This window comes from Rhinolophus hipposideros (genome assembly GCF_964194185.1).
Source record: "Rhinolophus hipposideros genome assembly, chromosome: 23".
NCBI classification, from domain to species: domain Eukaryota; kingdom Metazoa; phylum Chordata; class Mammalia; order Chiroptera; family Rhinolophidae; genus Rhinolophus; species Rhinolophus hipposideros.
Window position 1 is genome coordinate 22,107,803 of NC_138069.1, and position 23,783 is coordinate 22,131,585.

Below are 23,783 nucleotides of genomic sequence, written 5' to 3' on the forward strand. Positions count from 1 at the left end.
ATAGGTGTGATTCGGAGGAAAGGCATCTGGAGCAATAGCTCACAGAGGTCTTACGAATTCTTTAGAAAAACTAAGGAGGAGGGAAAACCAAGTACCATCACAGACTTTTAGAGGAGGTGCCTGGTCCGGCTATTTAGGGTCTTCAGCTGCCAAGAAGGCTCCTATCAGGGTTGGATGAGCAGAGATGGAGGATCCAGACCCAGTTGTTCCCCATCCTATTTCGGCCCATGTTCAACGGGGTTCCAGGTAAATTTGTGTATGAAGAAAGGATTCTGATTTGATGACCTAATTCTTGTCTACCCCTGGCATTTTCTATGTGAGATGACGGAAGTCCCAAGGCTTAAACAGAGCAGCTGGGACAAATACTGATTGCCATGGGGAGGTTCTTTCCTCTGCCCCATACTCAAAAGTGACAGGGCTTGAATTTCATTGACAGGTGCCCTAGGTCTAAAGGCCCAGGGACTCCAGGGCAAGGCAGCTGGATTCCAGGCTCCTGGGTGGCTCATAACACCAAAAAAAGTTTCAGCAAAGAGGCACAGGCTTAATAACCTCAATCCAAGACCTGTGGATGTACAGCTGCCATGTTGCCTTGAACGGCTCCTATGGTATGTGCCCCGAGAATGGCTGGGCTGGATCCTCCCCGACCCCGTTCTTGGGATGACCATGTCAGAGAGAAGCATACTAGTGCTCGAGGCCTTGATGAAGGTGGCAGACAGACAGACAGATAGAATCACACTTTCTAGGGGTCCTGGGCTTCAGACTTTACCTTGAGGAGAACCTGAGACTGGAGACAGGATCTTCTCCAGCTTCAAACACCCAGAGCTTCTGAGATGGGTTGGGCTACGGAGGTTCAGAGCGCTCCACAGAACTGAGGCATGTCTTTGATTTTTTATTGTGTATTCAAAGTTCAGTTACTAGTTTTAAGACTTAAGATTTCCCTCAATATATAGTTTATATAAACATGTACAGAATGCACAAATACAAACATATGTGTAATTTATCAATGTTTATCAATAAATAGAATTTATCAATTAAAAAAACCCACAAGTCTATGTAGGCTCCTGTTTTCCCCAGAACACATTACTGGGAACTGCATCAAAAACGTATATTACCATAAAGCCAAGGGTGCTTTCCGTAGAAACAAATTAGAATCGAGGATCTTAGTACCTTCAAAGCTTAAACTTCAAATAAATCATAGGTATAACTAACAATTGTATAAAACCAAACATAGCAACCACCATTAAAATGTGTAATCCTTTGAAATTATGTAATTAAGTTCCATGTTCTATATAATGGGAACTTATGTCCTTTACACGCCGATTACACAAGGGGACTCAGTGCGTTATAACCTGGACAAGTGGCCCCACTTGTAATTCTACTTTATTAAAAATGTAAACAAAAATAAGGTGTTAGCTAAAAAACATTAAACTATAATTAACATTTACATAGACGGTCAGATTTAAAAAATTCTCAAAAGTTATTTCATATCATATCTTAGCAGACTCACAACATTCTTGTCAGCTGGTCATTCATAGTTTGGTCAATGTTTGAGGTTTTTTTCATGGAATTTATATATATGTTGAATTTATAGGGTAGGGATAATGTTGATGACCCTTTTTCACCAAATAAGTGTTTACATGGCAAAAAAGGCATTTGAATTTATTCCATGTGACTTTGAAGTTACATGAAGTTAGACTCATTCTTAGCAAAATTAGTCCCCTTTTCTCTCTCCCCACTCCTTTACTTCAAGACCAACAAAAGCCCTTCAAACGAGAGGGTTTGTAATGTATAAATCTGCAAGGCTGTTTTGTGTGTGTTGCACAACCTGGAGTCACCAAATGAGGAGAATGGATTTGGAAGAGCAGACCCCCAAAAGGTCTTCCCTCGGTATTGTTTTTCAACATAGAAAGCTCATTCTCTAAGCTGGTTCATCTCTTCTTGGTGAAGAAATTCTTAGTGCATCCAAAATAAGCCAAAGTAATAATAAACATACAGAAGGGCATTTTATGATTTACAGAACGCTTTCATGAAAATCATTTCTCGCCGCTACAGCTTTGTGAAGCAGACAGGAGAGAGTCTCTCAGAGGCCAGAGAGGTCCCGCGGTTACTTCAGGGTCACACAGTAAGTCAGCCATCCGCTCAGTGCACATGCTGCTTCTCCGCTGCCCCCACCCCGACCGCATGCTCACAAAGGCAGTGGGCAGCATGGGCAGCCATCAGAGTAGGTAGTTTGGGTCTCATCGCCACATTCGTGGCTTTGGGACTCAGAACCTTGCTGCTCCCTCTTTTGTGTTGGAAAAGGATCATCCTCAAAATGGTGGTTGCCTGCTAAGCCCCAATCTAATAGTGGCAGAGGATGGTGACTTGAAAAAGCAAAGGGGATTGCTCCCGCCACAGTGAAGGTGCAAGGTAGGACTTAAATAAACTTTCTTCATGTTTGATGAGAACGGATCCCTGGTTGAATCTGCTCCACTGACCAGCGAGGGCCCCAGGCTTATGAAGCATGTCGGCGTGCTGCAGTGTTTCTCAATAGCATTCGGGAGTTCTAAATAACATTAATCTTTAAAGGCTTTTACCCTTCCCTAAGGCATGACTTTCTCTCCAGTAAATTAAGTCTTCACAGGACAGAGGATTTTTGGGTTTTTTTTTTTTTTTTTTGCATTTGGATGGTTTCTGGGCAATCTTTTCTTCCTCATTCCAAAGTCTCTTTCCCGTCTGGTTTGATTCCAGAACTAAAGTAAACATCAACAGAAATGGTAGCTGATATTTCTTAAGCAGCGGGAACAAAGTGAGTATGAGAAAGTCCTGAGATGCCATCAAATCACGGCCAAGATCAAAGTGAAAACCTCCCGTGGCTCTGCGAGGTGATGGTGTTTCCTTCCCTGGGATCTTCACTCTGGGGCAACCTGCAAGAGCCGTGGACTCAGCTTTGAATGAAGGATATCCAGGTTAATCTGAAGGGCAAAGCTGGCAAGGTCAAGGGTCTAGAAGGCCCAAATGAGGCAGCTAGTTTCTTTGAAACAGTCAAAAGGCAGGCTGGCCATGGCTTTTCGAGGTAGCAGACAGCTCCAGCAGCATCCCATTGTCCTGGAAACGGAGAGGAATCTTAGAGATCCCCTAGTCTAAACTTCAGTTGATGTATGTAGAAAATGGGGTACAGGGAGGGAAGGGCTGGATCAAGATCTCACAGCATGTTAGGAGTAGAGCCAGGGCTAGAATTTGGGTCTTCCAAGGTTTCCAGCCCCAGTACTGCTTGGTCCTACCTCCTCCACCGGGGGACTGCAGTGAGTGACAGGTCTCGGCACTGTGAGCTCTCAACAGTTCTCTCCTTTGGGAGCGACAGGGCCCGATTCCAGTATTATAAACTGGTACAGTGGTCCTCACCACAAGCTCATGGGAAAGATTCCGAAGTCTTTTCATAAACACCACGATGCCGCCGGCCCTGCCCAAGTCTCCCTACAAGAAGATGCTGTGCTAGTTCAAGAGGAAGGCGGGCATCTCGGAACACAAGGGCCTGAGGCCATGGCGCTGGGAGGGAGCTGTCTGTCTTCTGTTTCCCTCCAAGGTAGCTGCGGAGACCGTTTTCCTCGGGTATATTTTTGCCCCAGTTTCTTCCTTGGTAAATAAATGGAGCGTGTCCTGAAGAGAAGGACATAAGGAACAGCAAGTGGAAGTCTGAGACTGACACGAGAGCTGGACAGAAGGACACACCTTTGAACAGACACCGGGAGGGAAGGATGCTAGTGCCGGGCACAGAACAGGACAGAGATGAGACAGTGATTCGTTTGAACACAGCTGTGAACGAGCAAGAAATGTGTGCTTTTGGAACATGACTCTGACCAAGACGAAGAGAATGTGTTTTGACAGTGTCTGTAAGCAGGCACAGCAAAGAAGGCATATTTAGGGACATCTATGACTGAGATAGGACACGGTGAGTGATCCTGTTTGGAACATGAGTGAGACCAACTAGGCACAGGAAGGGGACAGACTGGGGACAACAGACAGTGTGAGGCAAGGGCGAGATGCCAGGAAGAGGAAGTTCTGGGAAATGAAAAATCCCTTCATGGGAGGACTCTCTGGAGGAGAACCCCGAGTGAACAACCGGGCTGTCCTGTCCCCTGACTCTCACAAACGCCGCCTGCTGCAATCCCGGAGGAAAGCCCTGGTGGGCATGGGTGCCTGTCCCGACGGATGGAATGCTCCAGTGAAGAGAATACCAGGTGCAGTCATGCACAAGCAGCAGCTTAGGACCTGGCCCTCTCTTGGAGGGATGGCTGTCTTCTGAGTCACTGCCCCAGGGGCCTAAGTGTCACTGGGCTGAGCAGCCACCAAAGGAGAAGTTGCTGGGGGGTGGCACTGACTCTCCCATTGGCCACCACACTCCACTGCGTCCCTGGAGAGGGGAGAAGATCATAGAACCTCAGCATTGGAGTGATGTCACAGGGGATCTCGTGAAAGAGCCCACCCCGTGCAGGAAAGCCCCTGTGCCATGCAGACGAGTGGGTGTATAGCCACTACTTGAGAATCTCCAGTGACCAGCCAGGCCATATTATTTTTCAGCAAGTTTATTGAAAGTGCTTGTTATTGTTATTAGAAAGAGCTCATTATTAATGTTCAGCCAAAATCTGCCTTCCTAGTGGAACTACTGTGCCCTCCAGGCCCACTTAAAATTTTTCCCTCTACTAATTATATCCTCCAAGTTTTCTGTCTCCAGGCTACACATTTCCATTTTCTTTAATAGTTCATTATATATTATAGTTTCCAGATTGTTGCCCATAATGGGTGCTGTCCTCTGAACACAATCCTTACTATGATTATCTCTCTTGAAGTAGGGTACCAGGAAAGAACACAAATCTACACAGTGAGCCTGACCTATTATGCACTTTTCATCATCAATTTAGTTTACTTCTGTGAATACGGTCACCATTAAGTTCATTTCTGACAACAGTAATATGCTATTGGCTTATATTGATTTTGTTGCCAACTTGTATTTTTTTGATACAAATAGTTGTGAATTCCTGTGGTTGGTTCTTCACTACATTGGTGCAGTTTATGTTGTTTGTTTACTTGAGCCAATCTAGGGCATATTACATTTGTTTCAAGTAAATTTCATTTCACTGGTTTGGTATCATTTTAGTTAATTGAAAGTATTCTAAATCGTAGCAATTTCAAGATTCAAGATGCGCTTATGTAGCACCAGCTAGACATAGACTTGAAGGATTTTACAAGCATACAGAAGGTCAGATAATCTATTGCTGCCTAGATGTTTCAGTTTATCGTCATCTGCCTCTTAGGTCTTCAGTCAAGATAAAAAACTGTTAACACGGGGCTAAAACAGAGAATTATGGCACACCACCACAGACTGCCTTCCCAGCAAACAGGTAACAGTCTGTACCTGGAATGGACCTACCCAGGGAAGGCTTTGCCCAATGCCTTGCTGAAATGTCTCTGCCAAGCAGTAAATCTGTCATAATAGATAATGAAATTAGTTGGCCTGAATTATTTTTTTAATGAAACAATACTGACTCTTGCTCACAAATCTTTTCTGTTATAACTGTCTTAGAATTTTGGTAAGTTGTAGTTCAAGCTATGAGTCTATAGTTTCCGGAGTCTAGTTTAGTCTCTCTTTAAGAACTGGGACAACATTTACTGGTCTCCAGGCTGCCATCATTTCCCTAATCCTCGAAAGAGCACCAGTCAGAGGTTTTATCAACCAGTTCCTTTAATCCCCTGAGATACAATACAGCTCGGCTCAGCGACAGTTAAATGTTTTCCATCAATCCCAGACAGCAACTTTTTCCCCATAATATTCTCCTTTTTTTTTACCAGTTGGAAGATTATTCTTGTTGCAGCAAAATATGCAAGATTTCTTCCCCAAATAATGAGATCTAACTATTTCTGGGTTTGCTATTTGCTCTGAACATAGCTTTTGACTCATCCTTAGTTATACATTCCTTCTTCCAGATTTTCCACGTGCCATTTTCAAGTATAAACTCACTAGATAACTCAAGATGAGGCCTTGTGTTTTTATATACCCCCCACAAAATTTTTATCTGTCTTATTCATTGAACATATTTATTGAGAGAAAAAGAAGGAATAGAAAGGAAGGGTTTCTCATTTCTCATGGGCCAAATTCCCTTTGCATCATACTTATTGTTATAATTATTGGTAACAATAAAAACAACCACTCACGAGGGCAATGCCTATGTGCCAGGCACTGGACTAAGTGTGTTATATGCATGAATACATGTATTTTTATAGCCATTTAACAGACAAGGAAACTGAGTTTCAGAGAGGTTTGATGATTTGTCCTCAAGTTTACTCAGTTAATAAATGGCAGGATCAGACCTTCTATTTAGGTCATTGTTGATATCAAAGTCTGTGCTCTCCATTGTCTGGATATACTGTCACTTACCATCCTGAGAACTACCACTGCTAAGTCTGGTATTCAGGTACTGCTGTCTCTAACACTTCCTTGTCCCACTATGATGGACTCAAGGTTAAAAGGAGTATGTACAGGGGTCCATATTTTATTTATTCTACCTATGGGAAGCTTACAGTGTGATGTCGCTCCCCCTTTTACTGAAACACAGTGTGACTGGCATGCTAACATATTACTCTCCTGCTATCCCCTTCCGCCCAGCAAAGGAGAATCTTTCCCAAGTGGCATGTATATTTTCTGTGATGCAGAACTGGGAAGACTAGATGGAAAAGGAAAAAAAAAAAACACAGAAACCTGCAAAGGAGGGAGGAAAGTAGGGAAGACAGTCAGAAAAGCTAGGTGAATAAGTGTAACAAAGAATGAGGAAAGAGGATTGAGACACGGCAGAAAGATGGAGCTAAAGAGAGCCACAGAGTTAGGTGTGTGGAAGGCTCCAGAGCTGTTGAGGAGAATGGAGGAGGTCCTCTGAGAGATGTTTCCAAAGATTGTATTGGCTCTCTCATGCCATCTTTCCAGAAGTTCAAGTAGAGCTTGAGAGTACTGTGGAATTACTATTGGATGGATGCCTGTCGTCACTCCATTTTATTCAGGATACATCAATATAAGCCCTTGCCAAAGACTGGAGTCATGGAGAAAGAAGGACAATGGTCCCCCCTCTAACTCCTTGGAGGACTCACAACCAACACCCTCTTTGCAGGGCAAATGGGACTTGAGAAAAATGACAGGGTGACCGTGAGTTCTGGCTGGCCCGCATCAGTCTCAGTTTACGCTATTGTACTGATCTCATTGTTAACAGTTAACAGTTTAAAGTCATCTGCTTTTCAGGTCTTCATTCAAGGTACAAAATTATGGTGCAATATACTGCACCCCAAAAGACCTCCTTCCAGTGCAATAGATCACACTCGGTGGACACGGCTTTAACACTCAGCGAGCCCCTTTCACTTCCAACTACAAGGTCACCCTACTAACTTAGCAAAGGAAGCAGCTGAGTGCAGTCATGTGAGTAGTCAACCAGGGGACAGGGCCCTGGGCTTTAATGCCTTTTGAGCCTCTATCCATGCATGATTCTTATGACTTTGCCCCTTTCCTGTGCCTCACTTTCCCATTTTGTAAATGAGGAGGAGGATTATCTATAAGCTCCTTTGCAGCTCTGACATTCTGATTCTATGAGTAGCAGAGATGGTGGGTGACAGCTACAGACCTTCTGATTGGGCACCAGCTGTGTGTAGGACTGTTCTCCAAAGCTGTGGGTAATTGCTTCGATTTTGGCTTTTAATATTCTATTGTTAGTATCTGATACTTTATATTCTGTGTGGAGGGAAGAGGTTTCACTGGAAACACAAGGGGGGTGATTTTTGGATTTGTAGTCAAGATCCTGAAAAACCTCAATTTCTGAATCTGTGAAATTACATTGCAAAACTGTTGAATGTATCTGGGTAGGGTAGGATGGTGGGGGAGGGGGCTGAGATGTCACAACTTAAAATGCAGCGAGATCACAACTATCTCTCCTCAACCATATGCTTGATCAGAAACATTGGCAGAGTTGCTCAAAATCTCTGATGCAAAACATCATTAAAAAAAGAATCTCCGATATTTTAACAGTAATTTTAAAATGCAGTTTCTTGTTTTAATAGTGTTTTAGTAGAAGTCCTCTACAATTTATGAAGCATTTTTTAATATCTTTTTCCACATTTAATCATCAACACAAATCTTTAAGGACGAAGGGTACAGAATATTATTCCAATTTTAGAAGAGGAAGGAGGTCAGTATAGGGGTATGAATTGGTTGATGTGGCTAGGGGCGAATTCAGTGCTATAAACCAGGCATTCTGCTTCTCAAACCAGGAATTCAGTCCATTGGGAAACATGGAAATCTTTTGTGTGGTGGGAAGAGTTCTGTGATGAAATTTAGTATTAACAGTTGATGAAATAAATTACCTGTCTTCCAGAATAATAGGAAAAAGGAGGAGGAGGAGAAAGAGAAAAGAAGAATCACTAGTGAAGTCATCTTTCACAAAGTGGTCAGAGACTATTTGTACCAGAATTATCGTGGGTACCTACAACAAATACAGATTCCCAGTATCCACAGCAGACCTCTGACAGCAGGCTGAGGAGAGCAGTAGGGAGAGCAGAAATTTGCATATTTAAAAAGTGTTCTCAGATGATTCCTATGTACGTGGGAGTGTGAGATTCCCTGAGAAGGTGGATATCCAGTCATCCTACTCATACCTGAGGCAGAGCTTAGACCCAGAGACTTCGGCAGCAGTAAGGAGAAAGTACCGGAGAGTGGCGAGGGCCAGAGCTAGGAGTATGAGGCACTCAGTGATACCCCACAAGGGCTCGGCATGGAAACACTGAAATGCAGGCAAACAGTGCATTGTAGCAAAGTGGACAAGGGGATATTCATTGGTTTTCATGACATTGAGGAAGAATACATGAGAAAAGACTTGGTGATGAATCATGAATGTGAGAAAGCAAAAATGCAAAATTCACAAGCAATGTATTTTTAGGTGTTCGCTATGTGATGAAAAATAGAATGCTTGGGTACAATGAGCTAATAAAAACTAATTGAATTGTCTATAAACAGTGAGCCTACACACTAAGTTATCAGTAAGTTACATTGCTCAAAAGGCAATGCCCTCGGTCAGTTTATTTATCTTTAGATTCACTATCAACCAGAATAGAACTGACTCCGGGCAATGCAGTATTTCCCAAACATGGGACGTGATATACAGGTGACATGCCAACCAATGGGCACAGCATTAAATAATGTGAGTCATAGAAGGGGATTCAACATTTCTTTCACTCTTTCTGATTACTTGATTTTATTATTTTTTTAAATCTTTTTTTAGCTTATGTTTTTTAAAATTTATTTTTCAGTTACAGTTGACAATATTATATTAGTTACAATATTATGTTAGTTTCAACTGTACAACCCAGTGATTTGCCATTTATATGCCTTATTGCGGTGATGTGTCTGCTTATTTTAAAGAGAAAGACTCAGTTTGGCCCCACTCGGGCTTTGACAAGTCTCTAATACCTAACGAATGGAGAGCAGGTCTCAGGCTCAGAGAAAGTAATAGGATCAAATTAAACTTTAATAATAGTAACTTACACAAATAATAATTTGCTTTGCCTTCATTGCATTTATTTTTAAATCATCTTCTCTACATGGTTTTGCATGTAAGGTCATGACACAGAGTTTCCTTTACAAATCTATCCATTCAGAGTCAGAATGTGTTGAAGGACAAATAAGTTTATAATAGCCTGGGTGGAATGCTGATGTGGTAAAAATTGTGAAGGTAGCAGGCAAGTGACAAAAGCCCCTATCAGAGAGATAAGAAAAGGGAATTGCAGAGACCATGTCGTGGCAAGGACACAGAAGCAACACATCCTTAGGGCGGAAGCTAAGGGATCCTAGGCCAGGGCTCTTTCTGCTGGGTTGTGCTACTTGCAGAAAGGACCCCAAACAGCTGGGTGTGTACAGTTCGGAATGCCTAACCTTGTGGCCTCGGGACAAAATGTGGCTCCTTAAGTCGAAGCCTCAGAAACATCCATGTTTCAACCCTCCAAAGTGCAAGATCAAATCAGTGGTCATGGCTGATTCTAATGCCAGTGCAACTGCTTGCCTACTTCTCGATATGCACATGCAACTAAGGTCAAATCGATCTCCTTGTGAGATTTTCTTTTTCTATTGTCTACCACCGTTCCTAAATGACGAAAGATTGGAATTTTGAGTTTTGGGAGGATCATACTCTCTGCCTGCTTTTTCTGCTTAACTATTTCTATATGATAGAACCTAAAAATATGTAGGAGAAAATGCCTGAAAAGCCTGGATCCGTAACAAAAACAGCCAACATTTACTGTTTATTATGTGCCAATTACTATGCTAAGCAAATCACGCAGTAGCTCATATAATTTTCAGAACAATCCTACCATATAAGTTTTATTATGTGCAGGTTGAGTGGAATGAGGCCTAATAACTTGCCCAAGTCAAACATACCTGGAGACTGGAGGGTGTGTCAGGTGCATGAAAGTACTTACGATCCTACAGCTGCCAAGAGAAGGAGAAGCAGGTGGTAAGAGAGCCCAGAGGAGAAAGGGATTAGTTATTACTCGAAGATCGAGGGGGCAGGGATCAGGAAAGTTTAAAGAGCTCGTATTGGAACCATGCCTCAGAGAATGAGTTGGCTTGTACCAGGCAGTACAGTCAGAAAGAGCATTTGAGGCAGCAGAAATAATTCAGAGGCAGGATAATTCACTATTTACTTGGGGGAAATGGACCAATCTTGCATGCTTATTGCACAGGGAGTTAAGCTGGGGAAGAGTTGAAGGAAATGAGCTGGAAAACCAGATTGGGTCAGGCAAGATGGACTTTATATGCCCTTCACCATCTTCCTACTGCAAGTCACACTATGGTGCTCAAGGTTATTCTACTACAACTCCACCCCGCTAGCATTTACCATTTAAAATCCCACGTGCCTGTCTGGTCTTTCCATCCTCTTGAATGATACATGTGAAACAGCTTCTCTCTCCATGATTATATTGTATACATGGTCCCAAAATAAAATCAAAGGTACAAAAAAAATTATAATGTGCCACCTGTCAGGGAATGGCCACCCGAAAATCACCAAATATGTGAATAGCCATGCATACAATCTTACAACCCCGTCTTTTGGAAAGCCATGGATGAGCTGGACTGAATGCAGAGGAGGCTGCATTTATTGCAGTTATTTTTAAATCACCTTCTGGGTAGTCTGACTGTGTGTGTGTGTGTGTGTGTGTGTGTGTGTGTGTGTGTGTGTGTGTGTATAGGGGGTGTCCACAAGAATAGAGCTTACACCATCAGAATGAAGTGAGATGGTAAAATCCTGACTGTGAGCTCCTTGATGGCAGGGATCTTAACTGTCTAGATCCCTGTTGTATCCCACTTTCTAGAACAGAACCTGGACCATATTAGGCACGTAATAAAAAGGTAATGGATGAATGAATAAATGAGAATGTGGGCTAGGCATTCTGAGACTTGGATTCTGATCTTTGTTCTTTTGCTGATATACCAGCATGATCTTAAGCAAACATCTTAAGCCTTTGAGGCTCAATTTTCTCATCTGTAAATTATTGGGTTCAACAGTCTATTTTAGCTCATTCCTAACAAGACTTTAACAAATAACACCATGGAGGGGCCATAGGATGTGCTGGCAGAATGCGGTCAATGGTCATGATTCTATGCACACATACCCCCATATCAACATCTGTTTTGATCAAAGCAGTTCTACTTCTATTGTTCACAGTTCCACGTAAGAGTCTATTGGAACAAAATAATTCTACACCTAAAAAAAAAAAACACGTTTAAGAACCACTGGACTGCTAGAGTTGTTACCACTTCTAGCTGTAAAACTCTAAGTTTTGACGATGCTAAGATACAGGAAAGTAAAATTTAATCTAATTTTGCAACAACTACGGCTATTCAAACCATAGACTGTCTTGCCTTGGATAATGATGAGCTACCCCTCATTGGGAGGAAAGATAGACAACTACCTACCAGATAAGTTGTAGAAGAGATAACTGCATTGGTTGGGATATTTGACCAGGTGACTTCTGAAGCCCTTCCCATGCCTAAGAATCAAAAGTTCTGCATTTTTTCAAGAGTTTTCAATAAGCTGACAAGGAGCATAGTTTAGTGGCTAACAGCAAGGGCTTTGAAATCAGATGAACATGGATTAGAATCCTGACCCTACGACTCATCAGATAGAAAACACTGGCCAAATCATTTAATCTCTCTGAGTCTCAGTTTCCTCATCATTAAATGGGAATCATAACACCTGCTCCGCAGACTATATTAAGATTCAAAGAGATGACATATGGAATGCACCTAGCTTGATGCCTGGTGTATAAACCAGTGCTCAGTAAATGGTTGATCTAAGATGAAGATGAGGAAGGTGAAGATAGTAATGTCTGGACCAGGAAACCAAAGCCAAATTATTCCTAAAGCAACTAGTTACTATACATGATAATCAGATATTTATGTACATATGTGTGTATACCTATGTATGTATGTATATACATATATAGTATATGTGTGTGTATTCATATATACATATTCCTTTCCCCAAAGTCCTTAAAGCATCCATAAATAGAGGAAAAAATTTTTCATTATACCAGCTTGCAAAGGAAATAAAAGTCAGAGAAGGATAAAAGAAACATAAGCAGGCACCGAATATGTTTGTTAGGTTTATCAAAATATAGATTCACCCATTTCTTAGAGAATAAAAACCTCTTCAAAAACAATTCTAACTGTGAAATATTTCTAAGAATCGTGTTAAAAATAACCTAAAATAGTCATGGAAATGAGAAAAGACAGTTCTGAAATCATTTCGTGAAAAGCAAGTTCTTAGCACTTTGGTTGACAATAAACCCAGAACACACTCAGTTGGTTTGATTCTATAACTAGAGCCATTCTATTGGGTTTCCTCACTCAGGGGTTGAAGATGATTTTCCAATAGGATAGCAGCTAGAACTTTCCAGATCTCTCCTTCTCCACAGTTCCCCTATCCTTACAATAAAAGTACTTTCCCCCTCTCCTTCTGAACTAATTACTCAGGAACTATTCTGTCCCTTATCAGGAGGATATCATGATGATTTTGACACCAAACATTTCCTTTCAGACCCTGTGCTGACAATGAACCAGTGTTCCAGGAATAGAAGCCTATACTAACCTGTCTTTTGCCTGATATTTTGCCTTTAAAAAATGATGAGGAGGACAATGAGAACACACTTTATCAATAACTTATGTGTTCCAGGCTCTACATGCACAGGTAACCCCGTACGACACGGTTGTTAGGTTCCTAAAAAATGCCGTGTTATTCGAATCCATGTTATACGAAACAAAGAACAAGTACAAAAAAGAGGGCTGGGTTCCAAACATTAAAAAAAAAATACTACTATATTTTTATAATTAAGAGATCTTTGTTAAAACAATTTTCACCCAAAGTATAACATTAATGTGTATTAAATAATGTTTCTTCGTCATCACTACTAAGCACCATTAACCGAGGGCGTTTTCTTTTTGACAAGGTATCTTCATCCTCTGAACTTAGTACTCCACAAACAAAATGGATTTAAAATTCTAATAAATTTTAAAATTCTGCAGTCAAATCTGATACGACATGCACACTTGAATGAAAAATTTCAAATATCTTTTGCTCTTAAAAGCTCTTATTACGCTCCGTGTTGTTCAGGGATTTCTCTAATTCTCAAACTGTGTTAGAGTGAAACGTGTTCTAGGATGCCATGTTGTACGAGGGTTTCCCCCAATTCTCGAACCGTGTTAGAGCAAAGCCAGGTTATAGAAGTGCCATGTTTTACGGGGGTTACCTGTACAATATTTCACACAACCCTGACAACAGTCTTATGAGGCAAGAACCAGCTTTACCTCTATTTTGCACAGGAAGAAAGCTAGGCACTGAGAGGTCAAGTAACTTGCCCAGGATTACACAGACTCAAACTGGTAGGTCCTGAAGTCAAACTAAGGTCCATCAAATACCAAGTCCTATGCTGCTAGCCATAACACTAAACTGCTTCACCAGTCCTCTGCTTCCTCCTAGACTGGTATCCTGTCTTGTTCTTTCCCCAGCCTGAAGGCCTGGTCCTAACTCTCTCTGTGAAAAGGGAAGACCGTGAAAACCAGACCGACGGCATGTTTTTTAATCCCAACCCAGGGCTTCGTCTCCCTACAAATCATTAAATGGCAATTCTGTTCATAATAAAGCCTCAAACAACCGAAATTTATCCTGATGGCTAGATATGACAATATTTTCCTCAAACGGAATCTCAGGCATCAAATCGGCTATGTACCACAGAGCATCCATAGAGGCTGAGGAGGTAGTTCTTGCTTAGATGTGTCTAAATTTTCCACCAGCCACAGGCTGCCAGACGAATCATAAAGGAAAACAAAAATGGACCCTGAAATCGACAGTATCACCTCTGCCACATTTCTTCTCACTGTAATCTTTCCAGAAGTTCTCTAGCTTCAACTGTTATGCTGGCTGAAGTAGGTTTTGCTCTCTCATGCACTGTGGGAGGACCACCATAGTTCTGTGACCCACACAATCACAAAGGAAGGGTCTGAGACCATCTCCTTCAATCTCCCGGCTCTTCCTCAGCAATGCTGACTAATGATCAGTCAATGCTTCAGTGACTGATGGTCAGTCAACACTTCTACGTGACTGGTGGTCATCCAACTTTCTCCTTCTACTTTATTAGGAACTCTCTAAGAAGACAATCCATTCCATTGTGTAGTAAAATATGTATTCTTAAAATCTCAATCCCTTGTCCCTATCTCTCTCTCTTCGGACCATGCAGAACAAGTCAAGTCCCTGTTTTCCACAACAGCCCTTACAGACATAAAAAAAAAAAATGTTATGATCTGGATCTTCTTTAAACCCTAAGCTCAGTAGCCCCAGTTCCTGACGTTGTTCTTCATATGTCATGAATTCCACAAAAAAAATCCTGGTGTTAACTCTCTTCCGGACACACTCTAGTTTGTCGACATCCAATAGAAAAAGAAGCTTTACGACTTCCATGGGCCAAGAACCAGCATCATTGCATTGCGGACTACACACTCATGTACACGGGGGTGTGGTTTTTCTGGTGGCTCTCTTCGTGTGCTTTGGAGGCGATTCCTTCCTGAACAGCTGCTCTGACTAAATTGGGACGGCTGTGTCCCTGCCAAGTACATGCTGTAAGAGAACAAGCTCATAGAGCCTGCCTTGTGGAAAGGGCTTATCTGCAAGGTTACTGCCGGCACTCTAAACACAGAAATGCGGGGCCTTTACTACCAGAAACAACACCAATTGCCTTCTACAGGTTTTTTTTTTTTTTCTCTTCTTCTTATTTTGTCCTGGAAATGGATGTGGATTAAGAGGGGCCAAATGGTGCAGGGGCTACACTGAAGTGCAGGTAAAATCATTGACACCTCCTGGTATTGCTCAAAACCCTCTCCTGCTGTCTGCTGGCAGTGGTAAGGAGGGTCTGTGTTGCAAAGCCCAGAGGATTTGTTTAAAGCAAGGCTTCTCAACCTCAGCACTATTTTGAAATTTGGGGCCAGACAATTCTTTGAGGGTGGGAGGTGGTACCATGCATTTTCAGATGTTGAGCAGCATCCCTGCCCTTCATCACTAGATGCCGGGCACCTCCACCAATTATGACAACCAAAAATGACTCTAGACATGCAAAATGTGCCCTGGTAAACAAAGTGGTCTCCAATTGAGAACCACTGGTTTAAACACACACTATCTCATTTGCTTAAGACATGAAGCTAGGCCTACATGTGAAGCATTATCTACTTCAACTTCCCCATTTTATTGGTACTGAGAGAGATGATGGCTGCTTGGTGATCATCTCTCCAAGATTAGAAGTAGGTTAGAAGACAGGCTTCTTTCTCTTTCTACTGCACCAGTAATTCTCAATTCTGCTGCCCATTAAGAGCTCCTAAAACGTGCACTTCTGGTCCCCACCTGGACCAATTAAAATAAAATCTCTACAAGTGCAACCGAAGCTTGGGATTGTTTAAGAGTCCCCAGGTGACTAGTGGATAGCCAGGGTCGAGGGTCAGAGCACCACACCACACAGCCTCCATTCTGGAGCTCGGATAAAACACCTTGGCCATCTCTGAACTGGGTGTTGTTTGGGGATTTGCCCCACAGGGTGGAATGCACAATCCCTCTGTATTGTGGGCACCGATCTCAGAGGGCAGGCACACAGAACCTTAACACCCAAACAACAGTGGCACCTGCAGAGCCAAAGTGGGAAAAATACACACAGAATATACCCAACTTGTTTGATACAGTTAGCATATTTTATGTTGGGTCAGGAATTGCCTACAGGTAATTTAAAAGCCAGAAGTCCCAATAACAGTCCCAACCGTATGGCACAGGGCATGATATTCCCAAGAAAAGAGCTTTTTCTCATGTTAGTTAAACAATTATTTATGCACAGTGTGATTCATTTAATTTAATTCATTTCTGGCTTTTCTTCTAGCAGAGGGAGCTCTGCATTCCTTGTTTAAGGAACAGTGTTTAGACCACAGAGATTTCTATCGACTCATTTATTAAGAAACGCTAATCAGGAAGCTGAGAAAATAACTGGAGAAGGTTGTTTAACCAAGATATGAACGATGTCATGCATACAATTATAAGAACAGCAATTGTAGCAGCTTCCGTTCATTGAGTGCTTTCTGTGTAACAGGAGCTGGGCTCAGCTCTGCACATATGTTATATCATACTGAACCTTAACAAAAGCCTTAGGAGACAGGTTCTAATATTGTTCCCACTTTAGAGATGAGGAAACAGAGACTCAGAGATGTTTGGTCACATGCTGAAGATTATGTGAATAGTAAATGACAGATCTCAGACAGGATGGAAACCCAGGTGTGCCAGACTCTAGAACCGACAAGCATTGTGCTACACAGGGTGGGAAGCCCCTTCAGTAACTTACCAAAGTTCTCCTTCCTCTAAGTCAGAGGCAGGGACTTTTCTGGACAATATGTGTCAGTGGAGGGGATGATGTTTAGGCCCCAGCACTTTTGCCTGGAAGTGGGAATCCTGGAGGGCAGCCTAAGCCACTTGGTTTTTAGCAGGTACAAACAGCACTAACTTTTCTAATTCTGAGTATTCGGTGAGGCAAGTGGAGCTCTCCTGATGTTATTATTCTACTGTTTTCCTGGCATGATCATAAACAAGAACATTGTTTTTTGAGAGGCTGCTTTAGGTGGAAATTGGGGCAGGACTGGGGATAGAGCCAGCTTCACAGTTGTGTGACCAGTGCAGTCACACAGGAACCCAGAGCTTGCTTTAATGCTCTACTTGTTATTGCCTTGAAATTCTTTATAACTTTATTTTTGAACTTGTGAAGTCTGAAGGGACAATGGAGCACGCACATGAGCAGAGGTGATGTGTGCGACATGTTCCTTGTTGTCCAATCACATTAGCTACGACTCATGAGCACGGAATCCTGGCAGACCCACGAGGCATAGTTTAGAAGACTCAAAGCCAATACACGGTAAACACTTTATACATATGAAGCATTTTCCTTTCTTCCATCGTCTGTTGGCAGCTTCTATAACATGCACCACACCACACAGCCTCCACACAGCTTACCTCGTATTCACTTTGAGTCTTGCCGAATTCCATGGATTCACTAGAATTCTGGGCTCACGTTTCATATCAACACATCTGTGACTTAGTAATTGGGAATGCTGACAGCCCCGAGAGGCCACGTTTTCCATTTGATCCACAACTTGCCAAATGCAGAAAGAAGGCAGTGATGTTCTAAGAAACAAGAACCACCAGAGAACCCTATCAAGTCTTTTCTCACTCGTGTTGCTTCCCTGTATTAGCCAAGCACTTGGGCTAAAGATACTGACATAGAAAGAAGGGATAAGAGGGCAACCATGGCTCCTTTCACTTTCAGTCCTTCTTTACTCATCAGTAAGCTGAAGGTAGAATGTTAGTAGTATGAGTGTGTATCAAGAAGTGAAATAAAAACAGTTGCATTAGTTTTGTGCACTGTCTGGTAAAAACAAATATGTAAGCATGTCTGAACTACAAAATAAAATTTGTGCTAGTTGCAGAATTTTGGCGATTTCACATATAAGTTTAACGTTCCTATATTTGCATTTAAAGCTGGCATTGTACAATATAAAGATGCATGATAGATTTATACTAATAATGTACAATTCTATTTTATTTTTCTACTGTAGAAAAGGTAAAAAGCAAATAAGCACACCATGACATGACAGGTTGAGAGAAAGACTGCGGATGAAAGAAAAAGGCTTTATATTTTAATACTTTTAATGGCAATTTTTTTCCTGCCCTCTGAACAAAAAAGGTCCCGTATTTTCATTTTTTGTTGGGCCTACAAATTATGTAGCCAGCCATGGAGGAGGTCGGGGCAGATAAGGCAAGGTCACTCTCATCCATCTTTGATTCACCCAGATTAAGTCTTCTTTGGCTCAAAACAATCAGGTAAATGTTGAATCCAATTGCAACCTCCAAAGTTCAAGGTAAAGGCCGAAAAATGGCTTTTAAATGTCAAACAACTTTCTAACATTAGCAGAATACTCCAAGGATCCAAAGTAAATCAAACCTAAATTATTTTTTCATCCAGGGTAATCCCCCCAACCCACAGTGTGGAAACATTCATTTAAAAGGGGATTTCTGATGTGTTGAAATTAAAAGTTGGCAAGTGGTTTCACAGTGAAAAAAAACCCAACTATTCCAATTATGGCATTAATAAATATTTTCAAAGTAGTGAAAACTTATTTGGGTATATATCGTTCAGGTGAACAATAGGACCTGGTAAAAGCATCCATTCATTCAACAAATAAATGTAATTAATTGATCAATATGGTACATTCTAGGGGAACTTTTAGGCATAACGTGGATATGTTACCTGTGCTTAATACTGAGAGTCTGACTGGGGAGATAGATAATAAACAAGAAGAGAGAAAATAAATACAATTATAAATTTAGATCATTGTTATTTATAAAGAAAACAAAGGGCAATAACAGGGAAGAATTTTTTGTTGTTCTACAGTTTTTTGTGGGAGCTTCATTCTCATTGCCTCTTCCTCACTCTCCATTTTTCTCTATCCTCGTATTTTCCTCTTCTATTCCATATATAAATCTGAACATACTAGTCTTGCGCATGGAAATGTCAAAGACAGGCTTACATAGCACATCCACTAGAACATCGGTTTCTTTATTATTGAGCTTTGGTTGATAAGAGCAAGTTTGAGGGAAAGTGTATAATGCCTCCTTCCAGGCAGAAGACTCCCATAGCTCCAAAGCTGTTCTGTCCAATACAACTCTTTGTGGTGCTGGAAATATCCTACACTTGTGCTCTCTAATCCGATAGCCACCCACAACATGTGGCTACTGAGCACTTGGAATGCATTTAGAGGTTATCCTATTGGACAGCATAGCTCTAGGGATCTCCAAATCAATGGAAAACCGGTTTATTAGGGTTACTGCCGGTGGATAATGGAGGATGGTAGCAAAGAGCCAAGTTAGGTAAGACAACAAATTCTTTGGACGTGCTTTCAGAAATTTTCAGCCTTCTCAGGAACTGGGTGAGTATCCTAGGGTTGAACAAGGTCTAAACTTGGGGAACCAGGGAAGAGATCTAACCTGGCATGATAGTAAAGAAAACCACCTCTAAAGCTAAGCTTTAACAATCGCTGCTTCTGTTACCTAACTTATCAACATTCTGTTCTTGTAACATGATTATCTCTCCCATGAGGACAGAGCTTTGCAGTTAGCAAAGCAATTTCACATCCATTATCTTGTTTGATTTTCACAATGAAGTAGTGAGAAAGGCAGAACGGGGATTATTTACCCAAGAAGCCAAAACTGGAATCCTCAGGGGATTTCACTTGAAGAAAATCTCTATTCTAAGGTTACCGTCAGCACCCCAGTCCCTACTCTGCCTTGGATCATAGGGGCTAACCTTCACAGAGACAGTTAAACAGAAGAGAAGCTAAGCCAGGGGACAACAGACAGAAGCATTCCTCCTTCCCCTTGTCAAGCCTCACAATGTTTCAGGTACTTTACTAGATTCTGAGGATACAGCAGTGAATAAGGCTGGCCAGCCCCTCGGCATTTATCCAATGGACAAAGAACTCCAGAGTCAAATCCCCAAAGAACCTCAAGACAAATCAATATGGCTTGTTCCTATCACCAGTCATCCATATGGCGACAGTCTATATTAGGGGTGTCCAAACTGCGGCCCGCGGCCAACTGTGGCCCACAATCCATTGTTCATTGGCCCGCAGCAAATTCCAAAAATATATTTAGTTTGCTTAAATAAACCAGGTGAGGCAATACATACTTCACCTCGAGTGAGTGGCCTGGCTGTTTGTGTATTTTACCGCATATGGCCCTTGGTGAAAAAGGTTGAATAAAGTTTGGACACCCCTGGTCTATATGGTTGCACTATACCTCCCCAGTGGGGAATGTCACTTGGCTTGAAGAATGATTGATCTGAGGCAAGCTTCCAAAGGAATTTTTTCCCTATTTTGCTAGTTAACATCAGATTAAATTATTACCCTCTAAGAGAATCTGAAAGAACCTAAAAATTGTGTGTCCTAATCCTGAAAGCACAATCAATGCCAGCAAACATTGGACCGTTCCAATTCATGAAAATCCAGGATTGTGGTTCTCAAAAGTTTAATATGCATAAAAGTCATCTTGGAAAAACATAATTTCCCCTAATCTGCCCCAATTCAATGAATAGCACCCAAGATTCTGTGTTTTTACTAAGTTCCCAGGTGATTCCAATGTGAGTGGTCTGCTGACCATACTTTTAAGGGAAAATGATCAAGGAAAATAAAGGCTACAAATAAGGGGACACAATTATGTTCTCCAAGCCTTCAACCATATTGCATGGACAGTAATGGAAGAAATTTGGATATTTAGCTTTTGAAAGAAAAGCCTCAGAAGGGACATACAACTAAACTATACAGAAAGGGTTATTTCAATAAAAAAGACGTAGCTGGGTTTTATCTTGCTCAAGGCACTAGAGCCAGTAGGGAGAAGACTTTTAAACTCTAGAGTTGCTCAGCCATTGAGAAGGCTCATGAAGTCGTAAGGTTCTCTCATTGCAGGAATTCAGTAGATGTTAGATGACCATCACCAGCGATGATAAGGAAACTGTTGGTTAGTAGCAATTAACTACCATTGAACCCGTGCACAACTCCAGGGATGTCCACTGTACCATGATTACTTGTTCATGTGTCTCTTTCCTCAGTTAGGCTCTGAGCTCAGTAAGACATCAACTCTCATTTGTCTTTATATCTCCTACCTCATGCACAGTGTCTGGCACATTAGATGCTCAAGTTCCAGAATTTGCAAATCTGGACTTGGGATGAGTTTCCTGTGATTTCAAAAGAAAATGTGGATTTTATAGCAATTTCATCTGGATTCACAGAGAACGGCTGTATCCCTGCTCTTCTCTGTAGGAAAGTTTTAAGGTTTCCCTCAATAAATGTCTCACATTTCTCTTACATTTTTCAAGTAACTTTAGTTATTGCTTCTACGGATGGTAGTGCTTTTCCTAATTCCCGTTCTCATTGGTTATTTCTGAGATGTAGGAGTCTAGTATCTAATGTCTGGAATTCCTTGTGAAATATCTTAGTTTTCACAGTTTATGGAGGATTTTCCTGGTAGGTGATCATATTGTTTATGAATAGTGGCATATTCACTCTTTCCCCCCCAGTTTTTACACCTTGCGTTTCTTTTTTTCTGCCTTTTGGGTTTTGCGTGTACAAAGTTGAACAGTAAGGGTGACACGCGATCTTTGTCTTATTCCTGACTTGAGTAGGAAAGCAGACAATGTTTTCTCATTGGGTTATTTCTTCCCTTCTCTACCATTATGTTTTATATGAGTGTCCTAGAATGATAAAATGACTCCTATAAGACTAAGAGAGATACTGGTGGGTGAGGAAAACCGCTACAGAGCCAGGTTAAGGATGTGACAAGGAGACGGAGGCCGGCTCCAAATTCACTAAGAATCAGTTCTCCAACAAGATGAACCTCTTAGAATCCACTGCCCACATACGGGCATCATGCCTCTTTCTTATATGTGTATACGTATGCATACAAATTAAAAGTGGCCAAAGAAACATTTATATGACAATAATTCATGTTTGGAAACTATTTTTAGAAGGCTATGTAGCCTATATATCTAGAAAAACTATTCATCAGCCAACCAAATGGTATCTTCACTTCTTGTCCAACAGAAAACCAATGACAACTATATACATCTCTTCTACGGTGTACATTAGTACAATCTGAGTGATCAAAGTCCTGTAGAATGTCTTGCAAATGCATATTTTATTTCACTGGCTACCCATCTGCTTGTTTAATGATAAAATGTTATGTAAGTCCGAGGACCATAAGGATGGAACCTATTAGTTTAAAACACTGGAGCCAGATTAGCCTGTGTTTTATTTCCACCTGGAAAAATGAAATTCCACTCTTTTAGAAAGACTTTAAGAAGAAAAAGACCCCACAATTTCAGAGCGTTGTCATGATCTGGCTTTCTCCAATGTGAATCTTGGGTTGAAGACTAAGTCCTCTATACTTTTTAGAGTCTCAAGAAAAACAATTTAAAAAACAGACGATTTTCGATTTTGAATGTTTTAATCTTTCATTAACCTGAAGAAAATCATGAAGACATTTCATCAGCAAAAGTGTCTCGATCATTTGATCATCTACTATTTTGTAAAGAGTGTGTAAGGGACTATTTGGTACATAAATAAAAGAAAGCCAGGGTTTCTTTCTACCCTTAAGGAATATTTGGTCTTATTCCTATAAGAAATAAGGAATTTAAAAAAAAGGAATTCTATAGTCTAAAGCAGCATAAACACCAAGAAAAATAGAGGCTAGGGGTAGGAGTAGCAGAATAACATCTGATTTTACTTTTGATGGTTTAGGTTTTAGATTTCTTGAGTTCATCTGAATTTGATGATGTCCTGCTTGTGGGATTTTTAAGAAAAATGTAAATTTTTCTTAAATCATGTTAATACAGTTGATCTGGAGAATTAATTGTATGGCTTGTTAATTCATTCATCAAGAGTTTAAGTTCGTACTATATATCAGGCAACAGATTGAGTATTTGGTATGTAGCAGTAAATAGAACAGGCAGGATTCCTTTCCTGGCATGGCTTACGCTCTAGTGGATTCAGGTTTCAAACAAACAACCTTCTCTTCTCTGGATAGGCTGCCTCCACTCTGATAAGATTCCCCGCCCACACACACACATACACACAGACAGAAAAGTACCTCCCACCAACTTTCTGTACTTTTAATGACCTCCTGAAGAAATGCAAGGAATACGGTATGGAGAGTACATCCATAAGCCACCTCCAAACTGCAATCTCTGCTTTGCAATCATACTGCAGATTTCCAGAAGCCGCAGGGATAAAACAGTACAGTATTAGGCAAATAGAGTTTCTTGGGCTGCGCTAGAAGTCCCCCTCCCCCAAACTCTTTCTGTGACTGTTCCTATGGGAGAAGGACACCCAGTTCCAAACAAATGACCTAGCAAACACACTGCTGGGACACACTCTGTACACTGCCGACAGCCTATACGCAGGCAACTGCTCGCTTAAATAGCTCAAAACTATCTGGCACCCCACAGAGAGGTTCTTGTACACACATTTGATGCTTGGATCCTTTCTATGACACTCACTAAGGCATAATAATTAAGAATGCCAGCTTATAGGAGTATCCTTGGAGGCCCTTCCACCAGCTGGAATCTCAACACCATACTAGGCTTCACCT

At 41.3% G+C, this 23,783-nt stretch overlaps 1 protein-coding gene across 5 annotated transcripts in view; it reads right to left on the bottom strand.

Annotated features, from left to right (window-relative positions):
- HTR4 (5-hydroxytryptamine receptor 4) overlaps positions 1 to 23,783 on the bottom strand; it is a 160,674-nt gene that overhangs the window by 22,510 nt on the left and 114,381 nt on the right. For 2 of the 5 annotated variants that reach the window (XM_081035936.1, XM_081035935.1), the window contains 2 exons: positions 17,598 to 17,768; positions 2,660 to 4,393 (listed from right to left, as the gene is read on the bottom strand). The exons of 2 other annotated variants lie outside the window; for them this stretch is intronic. In XM_081035936.1, coding sequence (XP_080892062.1) covers positions 4,303 to 4,393; positions 17,598 to 17,768 — 262 coding nt within the window. In that variant the 3' untranslated portion in view covers positions 2,660 to 4,302. Of the gene's footprint in view, positions 1 to 2,658; positions 4,394 to 17,597; positions 17,769 to 23,783 lie in introns of those variants that run through there. One more of the 5 variants, XM_081035937.1, reaches the window with a different exon arrangement.